The sequence below is a fragment of the Xyrauchen texanus genome, chromosome 17 (genome assembly GCF_025860055.1).
Source record: "Xyrauchen texanus isolate HMW12.3.18 chromosome 17, RBS_HiC_50CHRs, whole genome shotgun sequence".
Classification (NCBI taxonomy): Eukaryota; Metazoa; Chordata; class Actinopteri; order Cypriniformes; family Catostomidae; genus Xyrauchen; species Xyrauchen texanus.
Genome location: NC_068292.1, coordinates 22,070,775 through 22,097,515, shown reverse-complemented (window position 1 = coordinate 22,097,515; position 26,741 = coordinate 22,070,775). Strand labels below are relative to the sequence as shown.

Below are 26,741 nucleotides of genomic sequence, written 5' to 3'. Positions count from 1 at the left end.
TATTCACCATTTCAAAATTATAACCACTAAACGTAAACTATTTGTGATTTAGTTTACTAACCATTTCTGTATGAAGTTATACTCTGTTTTACAACTTGCCATGACGACATAATGCTGTAAAAATTAACATTCAAAGCAGACTGTAAAAACATAGATTTGCACAGATTTGACTTATTATACTTTATGGCCACGTTAGCAGCAGAATACGGTTGTCAGAGACCTGTTCTGAGTGACTAATACGGTTACGCTCACACAGAGTTTGGCAATTTTCGAGAGTGAAAACTGCATTCAATAACCGAACTGACACCCGAAAATGTTCTGGTCTCAACCGCATTCTCTGCAATCCTGTGCTGTATGAACGGAACCACACTGGATAACTATTTGTTAGTTACGTCATGTACAGTGAGAAACACGCTGCACTGTACACACGTGTGTCTCGTGTGTTTTACATAGGGGTTTCATTAACTCAGAAATGAGCTGTGTGTCATCTGCTGCTGTCTTCAGCCGGCTGCAGTGCTCACGGATGCGAGCCGTTTGACACAAAAGCTGCCCTCTGCACATGGTTAAAATGCATTCAAAGCTGCTGTCTGTTAATTATGATCTAATGAATGAATTCACACCTCAATTGGACTTACAACAATTGCTGCCGCATAATTAAAAATATAAGACAGGTTGCTGTTATGGACGACGCCATCTTTAGTCGCATCTTTAGTCACTATGACTATGGTTACAGCTGTTAGAATACGGTGGTGACTTTGGTTGTTCGTTCATACAGAAAGCATTCGAGTCGCTACTGTAAGCTGTTGTATGAACGGGACATTTCAAGACTCCCCTGTAAGTAAATACTGTTGTCAATCCCAAACACTGACTGTGTGAACTTTTTAATTTTAACAGAAGAATTATCCAATTAATCATATTTCTGCCCTTTAAACCCTCCAAAAATAGGCCCCATTTTCTTCCACTTTTAAGTGCCTCACTGTAACATCGATTTGTTTGCTTTTTTTAAAGAAAAGGGAGGACTAGTCACATCTTTTTTTTTTGTGGTTAATAACATTATGCCACAACTGCTGTTGATTGAGTTTAACTTGTATAAATCCTGGAATATTCCTTTTATACTTTTGAGGCCTTTTTTTTCTGATAAGCTGTAAACATATTAGAAATATTCTTAAAAGGTTAGTGTTGCTAATGCTGTGAGAATGCTGTCCCACAGTTTGTCAGGACCGATGCCTGACACTGTGCAGGTGCAGGAGAATCGTCTTGCCGTGGTGAAGGTTGACGACAGCATCAACACCAGCTTCATCTGTGAGGTCAGGAACAGTCTGGGAATGGGCAGAGATCAGGTCACCGTCTTTGTAAGAGGTTAGTCTGTTTGCACAAGACATTGCGTGGTCTCTTGTGGGTTATTCATCATACAGACGCACACTTACATTTGAGTGTTAGGTGGTGATGGGACATTAGTTGGGCAAATTAGCAGCTACATTTCAGGCCCAAAGCACTTTTTCTTTTTACTTCAGCCTCTGCATGCACTGTCAGCCCTTTGTGCATGTGGTCTTTTTATGACTGTGGTTTCCTTTTGTCTGGGCTTTTTGGATCTGGAGTAATATGTCTCAAACTGTGACACAGCTTTCCTTAGAATTCTTAAAGAGGTTTATTTTTTTTTTAAGAGAGGATTGTGTATGTGTTACTGTGTTGGGTGGGGTTGGGTTTTGTGCAGCTGTATTTGGGTGGTGTTGATTTTTAGTAATAATTTTTGCTCTTAGACCATTTTCTTTCAATTTAGTCAGTATTTCGTCTTTCTGTATTTATTCATTTCAGTCCATTTTACTCTGACTGAAATAGCATATATTAGTAGACAAAAATAATTTCATGAGTAATTTACAGTAATGTGGAATTATGAAGTACTTCATGCTTTCGAGACTATTCGTTTTCTGTGTTTTAGAAACCGTTTAGAATATTTCATGATGTGTAGTATTTTAATATTTTTGTATTCTCAATGTGAGTTTCTCTTCACATTCTGACTAGCGTGTAACTAACATTTTTCATCTAAAAACATTTTGTATTGTTAATATCTTGCCATGTTGATTTTGTTCTTGCCGTATTTTCGTCGACAGTAAGTATTAATTCAGATGGTTTAATTGTGGTCATGAGGCATCTTTTTCACCTCGTCTTCATTATTCTTGTCAAAATAATAAAAACAATATTTGTGTCAGTTAGTTTGATGATGATATTAAAGGAATAGGTCACCCAAAAATGAAAATGACTCCCATCTTTTACTTACCATCCCAGATGTGTATGACTTTATTTTATTTGCTGAACTCAAATGAAGAGTTTTAGAAGAATATCTAGCTCTTTTCGTCCATACATTGCAAGTGAATGGTTGCCAGAATTTTGAAGCTCCAAAATTCACATAAATCAGCATAAAAGTAATCCATAAAAGAATCCAGCGTTTAAATCCATGTCTTCAGGAGAGATATGATAGGTGTCGGTGAGAAACATGTCACTTTTACATTCTTCTTGTATTTTTGTTGATTCACATTCTTCATTCATATCGTCCCCTAATGGGCAGGGAGAATAATTTCAAGCAAAAAAAGGACTTAAATATTCATATGTTTCTCACCCAGACATATCATTTCGCTTCTAAAAATATAGATTAAAACACTGGAGTTGTATGGATTACTTTTATGCTGCCTTAATGTGCTTTTTGGAGCGTCACATTTTGGCACACATTCACTTGAATTATATGGACCTACAGAGCTGAAATATTCTTAAAAAAATCATAATTTGTGTTCTGTAGAAGAAAAAGTCATACACATCTGGGATGGCATGAGGATGAGGGTGGATTTGGGTAGAATTTCTGACATCTGAATGCTAAATAAACTCCGCCTGCCTGCCCTTAAACATATCCAGGGTGAGTGCTGTTTGATCACCGTCATGTGATCCAAACTCATCTCTCTCTTGGCTTTTTTCCTGGGCTTTTCTGGCCCATTCTGATGTCTTGTGACAGGCTGATGGAATAAAATATACACATGGTTGACTGCGGAGGGACTGAGCTTCTTTAGTGCCGAGCAAGGGTAATGGATCTTGGGTAATGGGTAAAAAAAGTCCTTTACTCTCACAACTTCGGTTTTAAATCTCTACCTTCCTCCAACCCCCCTCTTTTTGCTCTCTCTCTCACACACACACACACACACACACACACACACACACACACACACACACACACACACACACACACACACACACACATCAACATGTCCTTGCTTTAAGGCAGATCTTTGCTCATTCAGGGGAAAAAAAATCTCCTACAGTACTTAACAAACACTGTATACTAACTTACCTTCCCCCCCTCTTTTGGTGTGACCAATATTCTAATGGAGTGAAAGCAAGAAAGGACAAACAGGAAGAGAGGAAACAAGTGAAGAGGGTGTAGCAGATAAATGCTGGTGGCGTTTAACCCCCTGGGATCTTAATCTCCCTCGTCTCCCCCATCACACGTGCATCCTTTATCCTCTACTCTTCCGTCCGCATCACTTTCATCCTTCATCTCTTCGGCTCTGCTTCAAACTCTCTCGAGCCAATCACTTCTGTGCCTTCCAAACCTGCCATCCCCCACACTCCTTCTGTGGCCATCTCCCCCAAAAGAGGCTCTCGGCGAGGAAAGTCACTCTCTGCTGTTTCAGCTCCTGGCCTCTTATCCTCCACTCCTCTGTCAAAGGAAGAGTGAGAATCTCCTGGACTGAGAGAATGAAAAATGCTAATCAGCCTCATAATGTAAATAGGGAGGGAAATTAACACTGTGTGATTTTTACCTTTTTCTCCAGCCACTCATTCACATGCACTTGCACTTGCAAAGTTCAATTACTGTCAGACTAAAACAATAATTCTTCTTGTAAATGCTTTTGTCCAACTGAAATCATACAATTTGTCCGATTTAAGTCTGACAGATCCAGATAATGTGATTGTAGCTTGGTTTCGTTCAGAGTGTAAACACAGTATTAGGACCACAATTGGCCTCTTGAGTTATACACATGCTCCAAAAGACAAGTGACTCACGATGTGTTTTCAACTGAGTAATTGTTCCTTCCTTCAAATATTCGATTACGCATTTTGTCGTACACTTGGATAGATAAAATCTGTTGCTCAACTACACAAAAACAAAAAAATTACAGCATGTACATTTTCTAATTGTAGTGGGCAATCTAGGCTATGCTTTGCAGACAAATGCTAAAATTAGTTTGGGACAGTAGTTTAGCTGACATTTGCAGTCTTTAAGAATCACTGTTTAATAAGGATGGTTTTGGAATCACATGATCCGTTTGGATGCATTTCTTAGTGGCTGTTTAAGATGCATAACTCATTCTAAAACAGCTAGATGGAGTGCAGTGGAATGGAACATAATGCAGGGATCTTGATATGCATTTATAAATGGACTATTTTAAACTTAACATGGCTTCTTAAAACCGCATCACTCATGGTGGGATGCTTAATGCCTCCTACACACTACACGATTTTCAAAGACGTTGGATTGTGGTAGTTGTGGTATATTACACAACTGTCTGTCTTGTCATGGAAGTTGTATCATTTTCAAATTACACGACGAGGGACAGGGGTGAACATATTACAAAACATTTCACTATCGACGAATCCCCGACGACTCTGCCTGGACTCCAAAGTACGTTTCACAACAGAGTAAGTGATATGAGATACGAAAACAAATGTGTGATCATACGTTATGCATTTCAGAATATGATGTGTATGTTCTTAATAGCCTTTACATAATGTGTAAAGGCATCATGTATTTTATTGGTTACAATATGAAAAAGTAGTTCCTCCTGAAAAATTTACCTATTTGCTTACCTGACTATCCAAGATAATTGGCCATTTCTCTCCAACTGTACTCTTTCTCCACCCGGTTGTGGTACAGTTCAGAGGAAACATCAAATAGGCACTGGTGCTCCTGCCAATGTTCCACTTATTTTTCCTCCATCTCTTCGGTCCAATTAGACTTTCTTGATACCGCAGACATGCTAGTTGATGTTCTGTTGCAGGTTCATCAGGACTCTTCCCACTGAAACTTCCCGTGCCCCGTTTCTTGCTCTCTCATTGGCTGTAGGTCAACGTTGCTGTTGTATTCAGTCAAAATATATTTCACATTGCACGATTTGGAATCGTAGACCGGTCCAGATATTTAACTTTCGAGATATCTCGCTGACATCAGCGTTTCCTCTGCGACGTGTCAGCTATCGCATCTTTGATAGTTCATACATTGCGTTCGTCGCTCACGGGAGTGAGCTCACATTTGCCTATGATTTCAGGCTTTTGTCGGCGATCTCCACAAGCGAAAATTGGGCTTAAAATCGTGTAGTGTAAACTCGGCATAATAAACGGCATAAGGCGCAACTCAGTGGTGGTTGGTTGTAGCGGCAATGGGGGAATTAAAAGGGATGAATTTAAAGATGTAACTTTTCCAACCCGTTTAACAGTTGTAGCACATCACACTGCCAGCATGCTAAAGCACCATTGCTACAAAAATCTGAAAAAATAAGAAAACCTGTAGATAAACTAACCTGGTAATTAAATTATCGGTTGTTGGATGACTAATAAACTAGTCAACCATTGTGACCTACACTAGTGAAGTGTAGGATTTCATGTGCGAATATCTGTGGAGAGAGATGTGATTGCGGTGAGGAGACAGGTGCTATTGAGTGCTGGGGAAGTGTTGGTTAACTGTGAAGTGGCACGCTTAAATGCAGCCGTGTTGACAGCCATAAAATGACCTCTTTCTTCCAGGTTGCATTGCTTTCTTCGCCCCCAGCAACTATCTCCATGGCGACTAAGGTCAGCCCGCACAGATCTTGTCTCTGTGTTTCTCCTGAAAGTGAGCGTGCGGTACAGAGATACCACCAAGCATTTTTTTGAAGTCCACCTCTGCTTGTGGGCAGGAACCCCAGCCAGAGCCAAGAATCCAACTTCCAATCCAAATCACTTCTCAGCACTCGGCCTCGTGCAGCTCGCAGGCAGGCAATGCCAACCCAGATTCAACACACACACACCCCCACAATTCATTTTCAACTCTGGAGATTTAGCCATGTTCTTGGTCCAGCTGCCATGAAAAAAAATCTCCTTTTCCACCTTGTCCCTCTCTCTCCTGTCCAATGGTGTGTCAGAAAAAAAGAATAGAAAAGGAAGTGAAGCATTCAGAAGTGATTGATTGGGGAAAAAAAGCTCCAAGACGAAGGCTTCATTCATCCACTTCATTCAGCCATTCATTTAGACTCTTTCAGAGCTCTAATATGTACATTTATTAATATACTGCCAATGCTTGAAGAAAGAAAATGAAACTAAATAATTATAATTAGTTGTGATTGCTAAGGCAAACAGCTCTATTTCTCATTCTGAAAGCCAGAAACATTCAGTACTCAAGTTCTCAAATGCTTAGCCAACACATTGCAAATGCACCGTCCTGTTGGATGTGCTTTCGTTCTTGCCTTGGTGTGGCAGTAACAAATCTCAATACTAAAGGAGGTGATATTATCAAATGTCTGTGCAATTAATCTGGATGCATTCATATTTAGGCTGCTAGCTGTAACTTGTTACCACACCATGCCAGTAGTTCACTTGAATGAGAAAACTGACCATAGAAGAGGACAGTTTGTGCTAATATCCACTATAGTGCACTTTAATGGGAATGTGTATTGTGGTCTGACATTTTTACAGAAGAAGCGTTCATGTATTTGACTATATTTTAGGCCCAAACAAATTAGTTAGCATGTGGAGTTTTTGTATGGAGAAAAACCACCCTAGCAAACTCATAGCAACGTCCTAGCATTGTAACTTTTGCACAGGCAAGCAACACACATTTTCTTCAGAAAGTTAAAAAATCTAGTTCTAATTGTTGTTGCCCTCAGCGTAGAATGCTTGAAATCTGTTGCAGTTTAAAACAAACATAATTTTTATATAGGTTATTTTTCTCCATTAACCAGCATCTTATGGAGTTTTGTGTCACCTTCACTTGCTCACTGGAGTCCTAAATACAATTATTATTTAAGAATTATTTTTTTATACAATCATATTTAATCAAACTACACAATGATGATTCTAAGTTTTTATAGATATTACAGTTTCATTTTCTGTTTTTGCATGATTTTCTGTAAAGCTGCTTTGAAACAATGTGTGTTGTGAAAAGCACTATACAAATAAAAATGATGTGACTTCCTTGTATTGCTATTTGTATGTGAGCATAAAATCTTACAGTAATCAAATCATTTAGTGGTGTGTGTGTGTGTGTGGCTGCTATATGATCAGACTGTCATGTATAATTCAGTGGACTAGGGCAGGCAGCGAGAGATTGATTTAAAGATCAGAACAACATGAAAGAGTGGGAGGTGGCGGTGTGTGTGTGTGTGTGTGTGTGTGTGTAGGAGAGACAAGACCACATTGGGTGGCTAATGGGAACATGTTGACTGAAGCACTAGTACATTTGAATACCTCCTTAGTTAGATGTGTCTTTGTGCAGGATTATGACAAAAATCAAAAGTGTGTATTATTTCCCTGCTGGTGAAATACATTTTTATTGGAAGAATTTAAATTAAGATACTTCATTTTTGTAACATTATGTAAGCAGTACATATTAATTAACCTGAGAACTGTGTTCCTGAATTACCTAATTGCTGTTTTAAACATCATTATTACACGGCTCTCTTGAATACTCTATTCTGATTGGTCAATGGCGCTATCTGGGTATTTGCAAGCCATCTTTAATGCTTCCCGGATCACTGTGCGTTCTCTACAAGTAAGCTAACAAAATAATTTCAACTCAAATCAATGTTTCATGTGCATTTATTTATTTATTTGGCAATTAGTCTTGTAATAAGATACAGAGTGTGCTGTCAGATGTTCATTAATTACAAAATAAACACCAACTGATCTCTGACGCAAACCGGAGGTGAATTTCAGCTGTTCAGCGATTTCTTTCTTTCCACATAATTACAAAATGTCAATGCAAATCAATATTTTATATCCATGAATTTTAGTAGCCATGCAATAAGCAGGATCATGTACAGTCAGGTGGTTGTTATCACCAAATAAACCCCTTCAGAGTGATGCAAGACCCCTCCGCTTCGTGTCAGGGTCCCTGTCAGAGTCTTTTGCACTAACAACCGGCTGACTGTACATTATCCCTTACTTATACTTCATATTGCGCCTCTTTGTTGCATGTTAAACAGTATTTTTCACATTTTGAATAAATTGCACACAAATGAGGAATGGACATGTCTGTGTTTAATTACCATGCTTAACCACAGCAAAAATTTGATGGAATGTGTAGTTGGCACTTTTCATGAAAGGTTTGTGACAACTGTAATCTCGATAATTCCTTCAATTAATTGTGTGACCCTAGTGTGAAACGCTCAAGAAAAAGTGAGTTGACAATCAATGAATAAGTTAAGAGTTTTGATAAATTATGTTTTGTTTTTTGTGTGGAGTGTGGCATTTTCTTGTGTGTGTGTGTGTGTGTGTGTGTGTGTGTGTGTGTGTGTGTGTGTTAACACATACATTGCTCTCTTTCAGCAGTGCTTGTCAAGTCTTCACACACACACGCACACACTCATCAGGCAATGAGAAGCTGCTGTGTGCTGTTGTGTATTTGTGGCTTCAAGGCCGATGTGTCTGTCTGCTCTCTCCCCCTGTCAATCCAAGCCTCCTCTCATATGCCTCCCCTTCTCTCATCCATCTGTCTATCCATCCATCAACCAGCCATGCATCCATTTGTCCATCATCCTCTCTCCTCTGTTGTATGTTGAGGCTGCATGTTGGTGCTGTGATTCCCTCTTTATTGTGCGGTTTTTAGTGTGAACTCTGCAAACTGGCCTTAGGAATTGGACAGAAATGTCACCCTCCCACGTGCACTCCAGCATGCAAGCGTGACACACACACACACACACACACACACACACACACACACACACACACACACAGTAATTGCACTTATAGTCACTGCAAATAAATAATTTCCCCCTCCATCTCTTATAGATTTAGTTAATCCAAAAATGAAAATTCTTATGTTGTTCCAAACCGTATGAAGTTCTTACATGGTACACAAAAGAAGACATTTTGAATGATATACTTGTCACTTTATTTTCATGCCTTTACAATGAACGGGGACTGGAGCGCTTTAAGCATAAAAAAATTATGCAAAAGCACCATAAAAGGGCTATTGTACGATAACAGTGTGATTACTAAAAAAATTACTGTGTGAAACTAAATAGAAGTTATTCACTGAAATTCTTGATCCATCCTAGCTCTCCTTGTTGTGTTCATAAGAGAAGTTGTGATGTCCTATTTTTGAATAATTTCAGTTTTCTTTTTGAATTATCATTGTGTTAAATTTTGATCTTTTCAATAAATCAGTTGATCTGGTTCACAAAAGCAGTCTAAATGATTCCTTAACAAATTGGGCTGATCTATTTAACTTCCTGATTTAATGATCTGGTTGCAGCGGTTCTAGAGATAAGACTTCACTGGAGGGGAAGATTATCAGTGTATAACGACTGAAATGTTTGTCTTTTTCTCACAAAGCAATTGTATGACTTCAGAAGACTTGGAATATAATGCACAAGTCATGTGGATTAATTTTATGGTGCTTTTTGTGTCCTTTTTGAAGTGTGAAAGCTTCCTTCCCCATTCATTGTAATTGTATTGAAAAGAGTGACAAACACAGTCTTCAGAATTTCCACTTTTGAGTTCCACAGAAGAAAGTCACACTGGTTTGAAACCACATGAGGGTGAGTGAGATTTTTTATTTTTGGATGAAATATCCCTTTAAACATTTGACCTCTCATTTCCCTTTCATGTAGCTTGTCTAATTCTGTTTCTCTTACTACTACTTTTCATTTCTCTTTTCATCTTTCTATCTCTAGAACAATCTCCTCCCCCCTCAAATGCGGGTGTGATCGCGGGCGTGATCTTCGCGTGTGTCCTGGCCATCTTACTGATCAGTGGCTTGACCTTCTACCTGGTTAACCATAACCGCCGCCAACAACATGGATACCGCGGCACCGGCAAGCCAACTGGTACTCCCTATGACTCCTTTACTCGCCTCTTCGGCTCTGCTAAATCCAGCAAAAATGGCACCGGAAACACTGGAAACAACAACACGCCAATATACAGAGGAGAGGTGGGACTTAACGAGAAAGCGCCCAATCAGGGCATGCATCCAGGGGGCGTGACTCTGCTTGAGACTACACATACTCACACAGCAGAGGATATCCTGCTTAGTAGAGACATCGACGAGGTAGAAAGGAAGAAATTCGATGAACTGATGGAAGAGGATGAGCGATACGATCATTTCACCGGAGGTGGACCCATCCTACAGCTCCGCCCACATGACGATGACATCGATGATGATATGGAGTCCCAGAGGGACGGCTCTGTGATCTCACGGACTGCTGTCTATGTGTAAGAGGAGAGGAGAGAGAGGTTCTGTGCTGGTGAGCGATGGGACTGAATAAAGAAAGATTGCGAAAGAGCACTGGACCGCTTCCAAAAAGAATGCTTTTCTTCCTCTTAAAGAATATTCATTTTAATGTTAAAACAAATTATGGCATCAAACACCATGAGAGAAAGGATTAATGGATGGATTTAATTAACGAATGGATGAATTAATACCTGGGGATATAGCACAGATTAAAGCAGGATCGGGTAAAGGAAATAGAGACTACTAAATGCATAACTGTCAGGCTTCCAATTCCTAACTATTGCTCTGGTTGCCATGGTGACACATTCTGAGAGAACATTAATACAAAACTTCAAATGTTGACACTGCATAATATTTATGAAATGAACACATGAATTTGTAAGTAATTCCACTGTACTGCTTGTTATGTAATCACAATTTTAATGAATCTATTGATCATGATTTAAGGACGTAAGACTTGATTCACTCAACACAGTTGAGTTTGGTTAGAGCACACTCATTCGGCCTCTTCCCTACATTTCTTGCTCTTTCTCGGCACGAGTTGTGGAAGTTGTTGTGTATTTGTGTAGATTTTGAAGGAGTCAAAGATGGATGGTGCTTTTTATCTGTTACACCCTAAATCAATCATACTGCTATTTTCCTGTCTAATATTGGACTGTGACCTTCCTTCCTGTAATTCACCCTCACACTCATCCATTTTGAGATAAAGTGTACAGTTCACTCTGAGCCACTCATTATACTGCACTCAATTGCTGAATCACGTGACCTGAATCACAAGTGAATCATTTGGTTCTGAGGCTAATCAAATCAAATGTTGATGCATGATGTGTTCGTTTTCACCCTCAATCCGTTTTATCAGGAAAACGATGTTCTAGATGTGTTCAAGGCAGCGTGAGTGTGTTTAAGTGATGAAAGGTTATTCCTGCACATTTATTATTTCCTTATGCATTGGATAAGGATTGTTTTGATTAACCATATCGCTGTAAGAATAAAAACAAGGCATGTCAGGGTTTAAATGTCACATTGTAGGAAAGATTTAATACGTCCAAGTAAATATGTTACAATTATAGAATGCTGAAAAAAAAAAAAAGACATTTTCTTGGCAGGCTTTTTGAGATTCACACATATTGTAAAGTAATCTGATAAAAAAAAGAAAAGATGTCTAGATATTTTAACTTAATAACTTAGTTAACAAAACAAAAATACTGTTTAAGATCTGTTTTTGCAGTGTTAATTACTAAAGTGATATTGAATCCATTTATGTACATCTAGCAAATCCATAGTTATAACTACACTCCACGTCCAGGGTGGTTACCGTGGTCACATGGCTAAATATACCTCTCCTCTAACAGCACAGTTACGCATCACTTACTCAGTAATTTCCTTGTTTTAGTGTTGTTCCTCTCAGATAGGTGAAATTCACTACCTAGCAGGGGGGATATTAAATGAAGGTTGTGTTTATAGTTCGATTTGATTGTAAACTACTGTATGTACACATTTTATTTTTCTTACAAATGAAAACATTTCTATAATTCTAAATGTTATAGATACGGAGACGGGGCGAAATGGATATCCACGTAGAATGTTGCGCATGTCATCCACGGCTCAGTGTGTATCAATAAGGCGGCTTGATATATAAGAGCACATATCACATAATTATATCAGTAATCAAGTGTCGACTGTACTAGTTTCACCTGTTCTAAACAAAGGGTTTTTTATACACTTTCACATGGTAAGGCTCTCTATCTTGTGTGTGTGTTAAGTGGTGTCTGACTCTAGGGCAGAGTTATTCCTCTACTCTCTCAGGGTCTCATACACACGTACACAGTATGATTTAAACTGGACATCTCACACACACACACATACACAGTCTCTAAATCATTTGTCAGGCCAGCTGCCCTTGAGTCTATAAGTGTCCCTCTCTGTTTCTGACCATGAGAGGGCACACAGGGTACTCTAGTGTTGTTTTCCTGGGCTGTTGTCTTGATTCAGTTGCCCTATTAAGGCGACATCTGGTTCAATGCCATTTAAAAGAGTTGTTCTCCTCTTTGAAAAGGTGGTCAGTCTGAAACGGGTCAATTCAGCCTCAACCCTGATGCAATGACGCTCTGATCTGCCGCCAGCCCAGCAGTGTGACTAGCACTGAATAGGCCAGGCATTAACACAGCCTAGTTTACATCCTGATTGAAAAGTCAGACTGCAATCTGTCCTTTCATGTGACTGTGAGAGTAGAGGAAGTGATGTCGTCACTCGTGCTCAGAGAGGCAGAGCGTTTTAGCTCCTCATTAGATGAGAACACTCTGACCTTCCAGCTCGCCATCTCCACCAGGAGTTCGGTAATGAAGGAATTGATGCCTTGAGAATATTAAGGAAGTCACCTCTATGGTGGAAGTTTAAGTAGAAGACAAGTGAACGACAAGAGTGTGAAATCTTAAAGGGACAGTTCACCCTGGAAATTCTTTCATTGTTTACTCGCCCTCATATCGTTCTAAACCTGCATGGCTTTCTTTGCTCCTTGTACGCAAAATGTTTTTTAAACAGAATGCGTTTTTTATTTATTTTTTTTCCATACAATGAAAATGAATGGTGATCTAGGCGGTTATTCTGCCTATCATCTCCTTTGGTTTTTCATGGAAGAAAAAACAAACCGGTTTGGGACAACATGAGGGCGAGTAAATGATGCCAAAATGTTCATTTTAGGTGAACTCTCTTTAAATATAGGACGTTACAGTTTCCTTAATGTCGTTGTCTGTCATTTTCTGGCTTAGATGTTTTTAAATTCTTACATGCACACATACATTTAAAGCCTTAATATCACCTGTCATAAACCATCCCTCCTGTGTATATAATATAAATATATAAACAAGTGAAACAAACAGTGAAGTCACTTCCTTGTGTATGGATATGTCAGTACTGTGAGCATGGATGCATAGTTTTGTTTTAATATCAGTTAATTTAACTGTTTCTTTAAAGAAATATATTTTGTTGAACTATCTGTGCTTTAATTGTTTTTACTCTTGAGTGATTTATTGATGCCTGTAATGTGTTTGTGCTGTAAACTGTTGAGCAGTGCTTTCTAATGCACACAGAAACACATCTGTACTAAATGCTTATCCACATTGCATTGCTTTTAAGTTTTGTTTTTCTTGTCTGAAAATGTTTTTGAGTTAGTCTTTGTAATTTTGTCCTTTTTTTATTTGGTTGCTATTATTAAAGTCTTACTGATATTTGACAATGATCTTGGTATGTGCTGAATGTTCTACAGCTCCAATAAATCCCACATGCTTTGTTTCCCTGCAGTCTTTTCGGTCTGGGTTTTTTGGTTGTGAATGGTGACTGAATGCTCAGTTAGCTGTGTATGTGTCAGTCTTGATAAGTCACCTGTCACAGCTAACACTGCAGACTGAAATGGAGCTAAATGGGCTATGCAAGAGAGTGAGTTGCATACATGTAAATGTAAAAACTTCTTGCTCATTGTAAAGCAAAATATGCAGGTGTGACTGCTAAAGCACATGACTTTCAATTTAATATTTTTGCTATGTTGCAGTTTGAATCTTTATTTGTTTTGTCTGTGCTTTCAGACATATCCCTGTATCAACGTATTTAAAACAACAGTGCACTTTCAGAGTTGTTGCTTTAGCAAGGTAATTAAAAATATCTAAAAAATAACATGACTAAACATTTTCAGAAGTGTAACTGTGTAAATAAAAGCCATGTGACAAAAAAATAGCACTTTCAGAAGTGTTGCTGTAACTGCACAAATAATAAACTAACTAATTAAAGTTTTGCTGTAATGGTGTAATTAAAAAACGATGTAACTAAAATTGTTCATGTTCAGATGTTTGTTACAGTAACTGCGTGAAGAAACAAACTAAATAAAAAAGGTAAACTTTCAGAGGTGTCATTGTAATGTCATAAGTTAAAAACTATGTAACTAAAATAGTGCATTTTCAGAAGTGTCATTGTAACTACGTAAATAATAAAAAAACGAATAAAGGTAAACTTTCACTAGTGTATCTGCATTAATTACAAAAAAAGCGACATTATTATTATGATTTTATTATTATTTTATCCCCTTTTCTTCCAATTTGGAATGCCCAATTCCCACTTCTTAGTAGGTCCTCGTGGTGGCCCGGTTACTCACCTCAATCCGAGAGGCGGAGAACAAGTCTCAGTTGCCTTCATTTCTGAGACAGTCAATCCACGCATCTTATCACGTGGCTCGTTGTGCATGACACCGTGGAAACTCACAGCATGTGGAGGCTCATGCTACTCTCCGCGATCCACGCACAACTTACCACGCGCCCTATTGAGAACAAGAACCACTAATTGCGACCACAAGGAGGTTACCCCATGTGACTCTACCCTCCCTAGCAACCGGGTCAATTTGGTTGCTTAAGAGACTTGGCTGGAGTCACTCAGCACACCCTGGATTAGAACTTGTGACAGGGGTGGTAGTCAGCGTCAATACTCACTGAAAAAGGCCTGAAAAAGCAACATTATTAAAGTACACTAAAAACCACATGCACTATAAATAGCTTAGGAATGTGGTTGAACTGGTGTTGGAGTTTCTCCCCTTTAGGTTATGCAGTCATGTTATCAACAATAGTGACGGTCTCTGCATCCTTCAGCTGTGCAGGAACTCTGCCCTCAAAAAGCCTCTTTGTTTACACAAACTTGACAGATATATCTCAGCAAGTTCAAATTTAACCAAGAGCACACAAGAGGCAGTTGCAAATGAGGGGGGCGTGAAACCGAAAGAGTTAGTATCATCAATGTATTCAGCTGGTAGAATCCGTCTTCAATGGTCTGCATGCTTTAGCAGGGGACGACGATTGTGCCTGTTAATATAATAACAGACTGTTTTCCTCCAATAGTAGCTGTGCCCTAGATTCTGTCTTTCCCTCTCTTTCTCTTTCAGTTGACAGGGTCACAATCTCTGTGCTCCTGGCACACTTGTCACTGTCGTTTGGAGTCTGAGTTTTTTTTCTTGGTCATTTAGCCATCTGCCTGCTCTAATTGCTCTGAGTTGCAACCTGGCGTGAGGACCAGCTGCCTCTTTCCTCTGTCGTTTTTTTGGGTCTCTCTCTCTCTCTTCCTCCCGCAACACTAGCTAAATGTATCATGATAATGGCCTTATGTTAGTGCATAATGGTGTGTTCCACTTGTCCTGAGACACAATCATTGGCTAGCACAGCTGTGAGTTTATTTTGTACACAATTTAGCTGATGGATTCAGAAGTCAGACTGACTGTGTCCTTTAAGGCAAGTCATTTCACTTGGTAGCCATCTTGGTAACTATCCTGGGCAAGTATTTTCTATGAATGTCATAGGCAGACAAGTACAGCTCCTATCTACATGAATGGCGAAAATCAGAAAAATCCAAAATGCTTGTCAAGATTAAGTTTCAATGACATTTCAGACAGTTATGTGTCAAACATTTTTCATTTCAACAAAAAAACTACACCAGTAAGGCAGTAAAAATTCAACCTGGGGCTGGTTGCGTAACATTGCCATTAACTTAAGACTGCATCTAACAACTAGTCTAATTAACTTAAGATGCCAATGTAAGTCTGTAGCATAAAATCGATTGTAATGACCAAATTTTGTGATTTGAAAGTAAATAATTAAAACAAGGCTTGGCCCACAATAACAGAAAAAGTTTATAGTGTCAATCTGTCGGTTGCCCGAACTGTCAAAGATGTGCACAAATGTTTAAAAAATACGGTGAAAGAGGAAAAAAGAAATATCTAAAAAAGAAAAAACAGCAACAAGAGGAAAACCAACAGGTAAATTAAAAAGGACAAAAGAGCTGGTGAATAAAATATACGGTGATATCGGCAGGACGTTAGTGGTGTAGTGCCGAATTTGGACTCCCTAGTATCCCTATGTTTAGGCTTAGGTGTAGGGATGGGCTTTAGAGGGGTAGGGACCAATGAGGTTAGGGTTAGGGGTGGGTGTAGGGATGGTCTTTAGAGGGGTATGGACCAATGAGGTTAGGGGTGGGTGTAGGGGTGGGCTTTAGGGATAAGAGCCGGTCATATAGCAGGGAGTCAGTATCTTGCAGGCAGTCAGATTTTGACACAACACCTGCTTCAAAGTATACTGTACAGTATTCTCGCTGTTTGTATTGTGTAACTTTGTTCTGTGCCAAGTCTTGTAGCAGCTAGCTAACTAACGTGATTCTCCGCTCTCTTTACAATGTTAGCAAGTCAAGATGAAGATGCTCCAGTGACTAACCAGGACCAGACAGCGAAAAGTAAAGGTAAAGCTCTTGGTTAGATTTGCAAGCATGTCAGGGTTGCCAGGCGTATAACCCGGGATGACCTGTCCGATATCACGAATAAATATTTTAATGCAAACTGATGCAACACTTTCCATAAATAGTATCAATGCAACAACGTGTATCCAGTTTGAATGTGAGAAAGAGATTTCTGTTACATAAAATGTGCATGTATTTTTATTGTTATAACACTGTAAATTAGCAAAAAATGTACATGTACTATGATACTTGAATATGGTAATTATTCAATACCATAATATAACCATCTCTAATACGTTTTTGAAAGGGTTTCCAGACACAGTGATAGTATTCCACCTCCTGTCACATAATGGGTGGTTGAAAGTTTGCAACCCTCATCAAATGCCTATTGTAGAAAGATGTCCGCTTTGTGTCTGACAGACTGCATATAGTGGCAACCAAATTCTAGCAGACAACTCAACTTACAAAATTGCAACAAAGAGTTTCTGTCTCTCCCTATGCACCTAATTTTTTATTTTATTCTTTTATTTTTTAATTAAGATGTTTCGGACAGCAGCCAGGTGCCACTTGCTGGAAGCAACTCGGGAATGGAGTCACAGAAAGGCCCTCCAAACAAGATCACCATGAACCTCATACATGAAAAACATTATGAAGTGTTGACATTGCAAGAAGCAAAACTAAAATTAGAGATACAAAAACTGGAATTAGAGAAAACTAAGCTGAAATTGGAGCTGCAGAACCTTGGACATGAACTGTAGATCTCATTTATCATTACAAGAAGTATTCAATAATTTTACATATTTCCTGATGACTTCACTTGTTTAATCGAATCACATTAAAGACATTTTTTATATTGGCCTATATCATTCAGCTGTTTTTTTAAGTAGTAGCATTTCAGAAGTTTGTAGTGCTCACAAAATTATAATAATATTAATATATATATTAAATATAAGATGTTTAGGGCACATTTTTAGTCATCATTTCAATTTCATTAGTTTTACAGTTATACAGAGAAAAACTTTTCCACAATCATTTGCCGAACATAACACACAGATCTAAGCTGAAGCCTTAATGATCTCCAAATTTTCATCAAGCACTTGGTCTTCATCTAGGTCTAGGAGTGCAAGATCTATGTTAAAGGGAAAGCTCTTAAATCATTCAAAGTAGAGTCATTGGTGTAAATGTAGCTTGAAGTTCCAATTACGGACACATTGTTTGTATTCTTACCTTGCCATGTTGTGTAGAACAACGCAGGCACAGAATATGTTGCACACACTGTCTGGATTTATTCTGAGCTCTCCGTGCATACAATGAAATTTTAGTTTCAGGACTCCAGAACATGTTTCAATAACACTCCTTGTTTTGGCACAGTAATGAGTTTGAGGGACTGTGTGGGTTCAAAAAAGGTGTGAGAAGCCAAGGTTTCATTTGAAGGCGCCTGAATCCTAATGTGTGTTCCATCGATGGAAAATGGAAAAAAATCCATCTTCAACTTATTCAAAGTAGAGATGTCAGTCAGAACCACTGGAAGTCTGTCACAAGCACACAAGAAACTTGATGTATAATTCATGATTTCGTAAACTTGTGTACCCCAATGAATTCTCCAACTGCGTTTATAACATCTTGTGGCAAAAAAGCGTAGAGCTAGTCATATTTGTAGCAGTGGAGGGATGCTAAAATTTCTTGAAATAGCAGGCCTCTAATGCTCCTCAAGATCAGATGCCAATTCCACAATTTTATTTCTTGGAAATCTTAGTTTCTCAATGACTTATTTGTCAGAAAATACTTCCAATGGGTTTGAATAGTCTTTGAGAACCCTTTCTCTTTGTAATGCCCATTCATGAACCCAAAGGTCAAAGTTTGTCATTGCAGAAGTCCAAAACTACTTTTGTGAAATTAGCTCAGCTGACAGTTATTTCCATGGCATTATAGAATGTAAACAAAAGTCGTACATTTTGGTCTTTAATTAGACTGATCTAAATGTTTATACAACTGACAGAAAAAGTTGAGACCAGTCTTAAATGAAAGTCCAAGTAACTTGTAAGATTAGTCTAAACAGATTTATGCAACTGGCTCCTAGTCTCATATCGCATTACATTTTTGCTAAAGGAGTTTTATGTGGTTTGTTATAAATATTGTGTCAGTTTCCTGGTGAAATGAACACTAGAGGCAGTACAACAACAATGTATTTTGTTCACTTTCACACAAATCACAATTAAACGGCAGATGATCAGTTTGTAAACACTTTTCACCCTTTCCTCTCTCAATGCTATGTTATGACATAAACAAAAATTCCACTATAGTCCATGGTGATAAGTAGTTGTAAGGTGATGCATTGTTACATTTCTATTACATAACCAACTTCATTTAGAAGTGTTTAATAATGTGATTAAGTTGCATGGTAGCTTTTATTTTCAACACAAAAAACAAGGCATGAGTCCTCAACAAAATGCAAATCGACCCATAAGCCACACTAATAAATTATGTTGGTGCTTCAACAATTGTGTTTTCATCTGCCATTTGCTTTTATGACAATATCAGTTAGGTTTAGGTTAAAGGTTTAGGGTAGGGACATCAGTTTTGTTTATTACTTTTAACTTGATAGAGCACTAACCTTAAAAATCTCATTTGTTTTTCATCTCACATTTGCTTTTTATGATTGTATTGGTTTGATTAAGGTTTAAGGTTTCGGTTAGGGAGGTAAGTTTTGTTGATTTAAAACTCGATAGAGGATTAGCCTTTAAAACCTCATCTGTTTGGCTAAACATTTACCTCGCTTTTCATTTTGAACTACCGCAATACATTTAATGATCCACATAATGTCATTTTACAAAAATGTTGTGACGGTCACATCATTTTTAAGAGATTATGCCACAAAAACCATGATTACCTATTTATGGCCATTCATAACTTTTCATAATTCATAATTTTTTCCAAGCAACCTATAAATTGCTAATATTTCATTATAATATTGCAGATGTGTTACCAGTGACAGATTATTTTTGGAGGGCTCTCAAAATGTTATTTCTGCCTTTGAGTAATCAGTCACATGACATGTTACTGAAACTGAGTACCCATGAAGCAAAGACTCTGGGGTTCAAGAAGAATGGGAATTCTAGCAGATAGCTAACAGAGTGTTAAGATTTCTCCCATTCATGTTTGGTCCATTTCCTCCTACTTATACTGTCTCTGTTGAGACTTAACATGGACTGAACTAAAGGGCAGAAACTTCTGAATTACTGAAAAGCTTGTCTCATATGTCAGAACAAAACAAATATATAAGACAACCCCTCCTTGGGCCTTTTATCCACTGAAACAAAAGTCATAGCACACCCCCATGAAGGTTAGGAGTTTACAGTGCCACAGGCTGAGTATTAAAGGAGGAAATGCTGTGTCATTGCCAATCTGTGAGTGAGGGTATAAGCGGCATCATGGGATAGATGCTGGCTAAAAGAGAGTTCATGAGATCATGCACTGCTAGACAGCCCGACAACACATTTCATCCCCCTTCTTAACATGCACAAACACTCAGAACTATTCAGATGTTCGGTTAATAATTAGTCTGTACCAAAGGCTCTAATTTTATTCCCTGTCAGGGAGCTGGATGTCTTTGGAAAGATGGAAAAAGAGAGAGGAATATAGTATAGAGTGAAAAATCGAGGATGCTGTGGTGTGATGTGGCCCCGAAGCCATGACACTTCCGTCATCTGTGGTGTTTCCATGAATTGGACATGCTTGTACACGCACCCGTACTCAGTGGGAGATTGGATTGACCCATGTTGCCCTGAGCTGACAGGCTGTGAGAAGTGTCTGGTGTCCCCTGTCTCCTTTGGGCACCCGGAGGCTACAACATTGCACATTGATAACAGATGAATAGATAGATTAGGCCCAGTGGGGGTTCTTCTTGTGGCCTGTCTGACCTTATCAATTGCGTTGAGTATGGATGATTGATCCATTGGTTCTGGAGAGTAATTCGTGATTCTTTTGCCACTCTTCCATGACAGAGTTTTTACCATGGAGAGACGATCCAGTGACCTTTTAGACACACTGTCATTTAAGGGAAATGATTGGTTGATGAAGCCGTATGTAAAGAGGGGACAGAGCACATAATCAATCTGTAGGGATGAGAAAATAGACTTAATCTGACATGTATCACCAGTATCCTATGTTGACTCTGTAATAGTTATCGTCTCTCGGTTGTTAGCTTTTTATCTGTCTCTGTCAGGTATGCTTCCTTCTAGTCCTCTTTGGAAGTTCCTACTTAAGATTTCGGAAGTTGTTATTACGATTGTAATGTGCATTCAGGTTATTTCGGTTACATTGTCCAGTTTCTTTCTCACTATTTCTATTCATGTCAAAGACAAGCTTTTTAGCGCTGGTTTAACTAAATGAAGAGCAAATGATGTGCATTAGGTGTGTTATTGATATTACTACAGTAGTCTTTTGAGAGGATTGTTTTATTTTGCTGACACAGTTGAAAAGTTTTTTTTTAACAATTCTGTCAATTATAACTTTTTTATTAAATAAGGATCAGAAACAAATTATAATTTAACCTGGATTTCACAATGGAACTCGCCAAAGAGTCTAGCATGGCATTAAAAGTGAACAAACTTGTGCTCCCACAAACAATCATGGGAAATGTAGTTTTGTTACACAAGACTGTCGCTTCTTAAACTGGCTAAATGTGTAATATTTTCTGCACAACTTCACTCATGTGATTTTATTTATGAATTTTTTAAAATTTGCAAAGATTTCAAACAAACATCTTTCACGTTGCCATTTTGGAATAAGGCTGTAACATAACAAAATGTGGAAAAAGTGAAGCGCTGTGAATACTTTCCGGATGCACTGTAATTAGTTTAGAGATGCCACCTTTCGTAGAATGTTTTTTCGTGGTTGTGCTTAACAGTGAATATCAGGCAGCATTTTATGCACCACTGCTGTTTCAGTCATCAAAGTGCCGCATCAACATTACCTTTCAAAAATATCACTGCCAAATGTTAAATCCTCTGCTGTAAGTAATGCTCGTGCAGTATTTGTGAGGTGCTTTGGAGAGATTAAAGTTATTTGCTGATTCTGTCTGAAACTGTTTAAATAAAGAGTTGCAGTAAAAAAGATTTAAACTGCTGGATGTTGTGAACTAGATGTTGTGTACCCTCAGTCTTACAGTTCTTCCCTTTTGATTGTGAAGCAATGATCAATTTGAAGCACTCCAGTTACACTGAAATGATCATTCTGCATTCAGGATGTTCATAATCGGTTTTGTGCTGCTCTGTATTGGAGCCTATAGGCCTTGGAGCCTATAGTTTTGTGCTATAAGATGGTATAGTTATTTAGCCTATTTATTTGTTGAATATCCATTAGTTACCATGTTGAAGTGCTGCATTTAGCATCTGTATATCTCTGAAACGTGTCTGATTGGGGTCACATGAACAAAACGGAGTCTAAATATACATGGATCCCATAACACCAACTAGTCGACTAGTCATTCGGACAACACACTAACTAGTGGATTATCAAAATTGGTAGTTTTTTTTTTTTAACATCCCTAGTACCAATTTGCTTCTGCCATGATTCTTAAAGTACGAATTGACTTGACAAGCACAGTTTTCTTTCCTGTGTTGATGTATTTCATATTGACACAGGAAGTTAGGGCAGGACAATAGCCAATAGCCTTTAGTTTGCTTCTCTCTCATGAACTATCATTTGTTACTTGGTATCACTAGTCAGAGGCATTGGGGGAGGGATATTCTTGTTCTAGAGAGCATTTGATTTGACAAAATGCAGGATTGAGTCATCAAAATGTGAAGGGTGTAAATTCGTTTTGGTCCCTATTATAAGGAGGCAAAGACTGTACATTAATGTATATCTACAAAAAGTACATTTTGTCAGCATTTGAGAGTACACTAGCAGAGTGATTCTCAACCAGGGGCCCGGGAAGCAAAAGGGGGCCACAGCAAACTTCCAAAGAAGTCACAAGTTTACTTGAATTATGTAAAATAAATTATTTTCAAATAACAACTTTACAACTAAAACCCCTAAAAAATCAAGACTGCAAAGTAAACTAATGTGTTTCTCACTCAAAATGGTCTTATCTTGTGAATATGATCGTTCTGTCACATTTAGGCAGCAGTAGTCTTGCAGACTTTCTGACTGACTTGCTGACTTTGGGGTTGTCACAGGAAAGGTGGCTGGAATGACTGATATTAAAGATATCCCAGAGGTGGAACATGTCTGGCCCTCTGCCACAACAGCAGAATGAGTGTAGGACAGAGAGAGGACGGACTTGAGGAGCTAGAATGAGGGAGGGATTTATATATCAAGACCGTGATGGGCTGAGAGGGGAGAAAATTATTTTCTTCCATATTTCATCTTTTCAGCTTTATTTTCTTTCTTTCTCGATCTCTGGTCTGTGTGATATCAAGACCCCATAAAACTAGCCAGACCAGAGACTCTGCTCTGTCTCTCTCCTTCTCACTCACTCTCACTCTTTCTGCCCCCTCCCCTGAGAGATGGCCCACCTGCAAAAACAGAGGTTGACTGTTTGTTTTTAGTCCGTTCTGAGTGGACACACACACACACACACACACACACACACACACACACACACACACACACACACACACACACATTTCCTTTTTTTTAAAAGCAGGCATGCATTGCCTCACTTGTATATTGTGATGGGTAAAAGGGTCGCTCTTACAGACTGTCCCACATACTGTACACTTTAATTAAGAATAGCATTTGTTTGTCATTCAATTTTTATTAACTTTCAAAGTGGTTACAATAACAAAAAGAGTTGGACCACTCTCACAGCTCCTTACAAGAGCAAAAACAAGAACATTATATATAACTCCCATTACAATACAATAAAATTAAAATAATAAATATAGATTTCATCAAATTAAAAATATGATACAAAATCTACAAAACAGTCAAATTAAATTAAATTACAGATAAACAAAATTACATAAAAAATGAAAAGACATGGTTTTAAAAAATTAAATTATTTGCATTTGAAATCCACTTGGATTTTGAAATTTACAAATTTTGAAGATGCATCTGTTTTTTCCTCTCCTGTCTTTTCCCTTTTTTTGCCAGTCCCTGCATCATTCTATATCACTGTCTCTTTTGCTCCTCCCATCCCCCACCCGTCTCTCCCTCACACTGTTTCCAAGTCTCTCTCTCTCTCTCTCTCTCTCTCTCTCTCTCTGTGTTGGAGAGGTGGTATACTGATGAAGTGATATGGATGAATGAGTGTGGGACTCTTTGAAATAATCCATCTGACAGCCCAGCGGAGTGCGTGTTTCTCTCCTTTCCTCTCTCTTCTTGGTCATCTCTGCAGCTTCAGTGATGCTCACTTCTGCTTGACTGGCTCAAACCCTCCGTCTGACTCCAGCATCGACTGTTCCACAGCATCCACCATTCAGCTCTTTACTAAAACCACTAGTCCAACCATACACGCCACAGCTCAATATCACATTAAAACAGCCCACTGCACTAAATACTCCACTGCCCAGTCCAGTATCCAGATTTTATGACTGTATGTCACTTGTGTCATTATAGCAAAATGATGGTTTGTGATGTAATGCCGCAAGCTGCTATTTTTGGCAGTGAACTCTAAATTTTAATGTTTAAAGGAATAGTTCACCCTCATGGTGTTCCAAACCTTTATGCTGTTATTTGTTTCTAGGAAACTTAAACGGTAGCTTCACACAGCTCTTTTTATAGTGAGTTTATAGTGAGTGACAAAAAAGTACCCCACCATAAAAGAAGTCTGTTTTTAATATTGTATAATATCAAATCGTATCGTATCGTATCATATCATTATCATATATCATACCATATCATGTAACTAAATTATATTATATTATATTATATAGAATATTATCAATGAATAATGATTTAAATGTATTCTATTCCTCACTCAAAGCTATAATATGGTTTCAAAACACTTAGAAGTCGTATGGACTACTTCCTGGTGCTTTATGGAGGAATATATTTTTGTCTTTTTTGGAGCTTCACAAATGTGGTCACTATGAATTATGAGGTGTTATATACTGAAGCTGCTTGAAAATTCAGGTTTGAAACAACATAATGGTGGGTAAATAATTACAGAATTTGGTGAACTATTCTCTTAAGTTCCATGTTTTGTCTATTTTTTTTATAATTATTTTTATTTGAATCCATCTAATTGAATTATGAACAGGTTTTTCAGGTTAAAACTTTCAAGCAGCCTTCAGAGAATACAAAAGAAGGGCTGAGCATCTAAAATGCTGGTCGTTACTTTAAACAATCTTCACGGTTACAGCTTTTATTTACAGTTTGTTTCCACTGCGCAACCATTTCAACACCATTAAATAAAATGACCACAATGACACACTGCACACCATTCTTCATATCTATACCCAAACACATGCACTCAAAAAGATCTTGGTACTCTTTTGTGCTCACACACCTAAAGGACCAGAGTCCTTTCCTGCAGAGTCAATTCTAAACCATGGGTGTGTTTGTGGACTACAGATCAAATAAAGCATTGATGGCTGATTGTCTGGCTTAATGTCATGTGCTTTCCTGAAATTTGATGAGCCAGCACTGAGCTACTGTACCTGATGCGTACGGGAGCATTTATGCAGAAGCTTCATGCCCATTCAATCTGAGGGGCAACATTTCAACTCAGATTTTTCAAGCCAGTGGATTTTGAATGTATATTCTCAACAAAAAAAAAATCACACATGTACATGTGTAAACTTGGTCAGTCCAATCAAGTCACACCTTATGCAGATAATTGAAAATTGGTCATTATAATAATATCTACCCACTCTCATGGCGGTCGAATCTTTTATGATTTTTTCCTGGGGAACAAAAAGAGATATTTTCTAAATGTCAAAGCTAATAGTACCTTTCTAAAATTAAAGGTCACTTTACAGAGCCTGAAAATAAATGTGAATAAAGGAAAAAATAAAAAATGAACACAAGATAAAGAAGAAAAATAGAATAATCAGTAGATAGAGTGAAATAACCAGGAAAATAAATCAGAGCAACAGAATTAAGAAGGAAGATATCACAGTAACAAAGGAAAAAAGAAAAACATAAAACAAAAAAAGGAAAATAGAAATAACAACTAAATCAACCAAACTATAAATTGAAAATGTATGCTGATTACTGGCTGTCAATTTCACCTGCAATTTTGATTGCATTATTAAAGGGATAGTTCACCCAAAATTTTAATTCTCTCATCATTTCCTCTCCCTCATGCCATCACAAATGTTTATGATTTTCATTCTTTAGCAGAACACAAATTATGATTTTTATAAGAATATTTCAGCTCTGTTGGTCCAAACAATGCAATCTGTGGTGATCAGACATTTGTAGCTCCAATAATCACAAAAAGGTAGCATAAAAGTAATCCATAAGACTCCAGTGGTTAAATCCATATCTTCAGAAGCGATATGATAGGTGTAGGTGAGAAACAGATTCAAATGTATGTCTTTTTTTTACTCTAAATCTGTGTGTGGTGCCAGTTTAGTTTCATTTTCACATCTGAAAGTAAAAGTTTAAGTGGAGATTTTGAGTAAAAAAAAGGACTTAAATATTGTTCTGTTCTGTACACATATCATATCGCTTCTGAAGACAATGATTTAAAACCTGGAGTCTTATGAATTACTTTTATGTTTCCTTTATGTGATTTTTGGAGCTACAAATTTCTGATCACCATTCAAAGATTGTATGGACCTAAAGTGTTGAAATATGCTTCTAAAAATCTTTGTTTGGGTTTCTGGTGATGAAAAAAGTCATACTCATCTGGGATGGCATGAGGTTGAGTAAATAATAAGAGAATTACATTTTTGGGTGAATTATCCCTTTTACAAAACAATATCTGTCAGGTTGGGAATTGAACCCAGGTCTCCATACATGCTAATTGAAAACTGTACCACTAAACAAATACATTCCAGTTTCATATTTAGAACTTCTGTGTTGTTAAAAAGCGGTGTTTCCCACTTTG

At 38.0% G+C, this 26,741-nt stretch overlaps 1 protein-coding gene across 4 annotated transcripts in view; it reads left to right on the top strand.

Moving 5' to 3' along the window:
* Positions 1-26,741, top strand: part of LOC127657842 (nectin-2-like) — a 93,131-nt gene that overhangs the window by 43,369 nt on the left and 23,021 nt on the right. For 2 of the 4 annotated variants that reach the window (XM_052146779.1, XM_052146778.1), the window contains exon 6: positions 1,211-1,359. In XM_052146779.1, coding sequence (XP_052002739.1) covers positions 1,211-1,359 — 149 coding nt within the window. Of the gene's footprint in view, positions 1-1,210; positions 1,360-9,917; positions 14,704-16,681; positions 16,739-17,275; positions 17,589-26,741 lie in introns of those variants that run through there. The other 2 variants (XM_052146781.1, XM_052146777.1) reach the window with 2 other exon arrangements.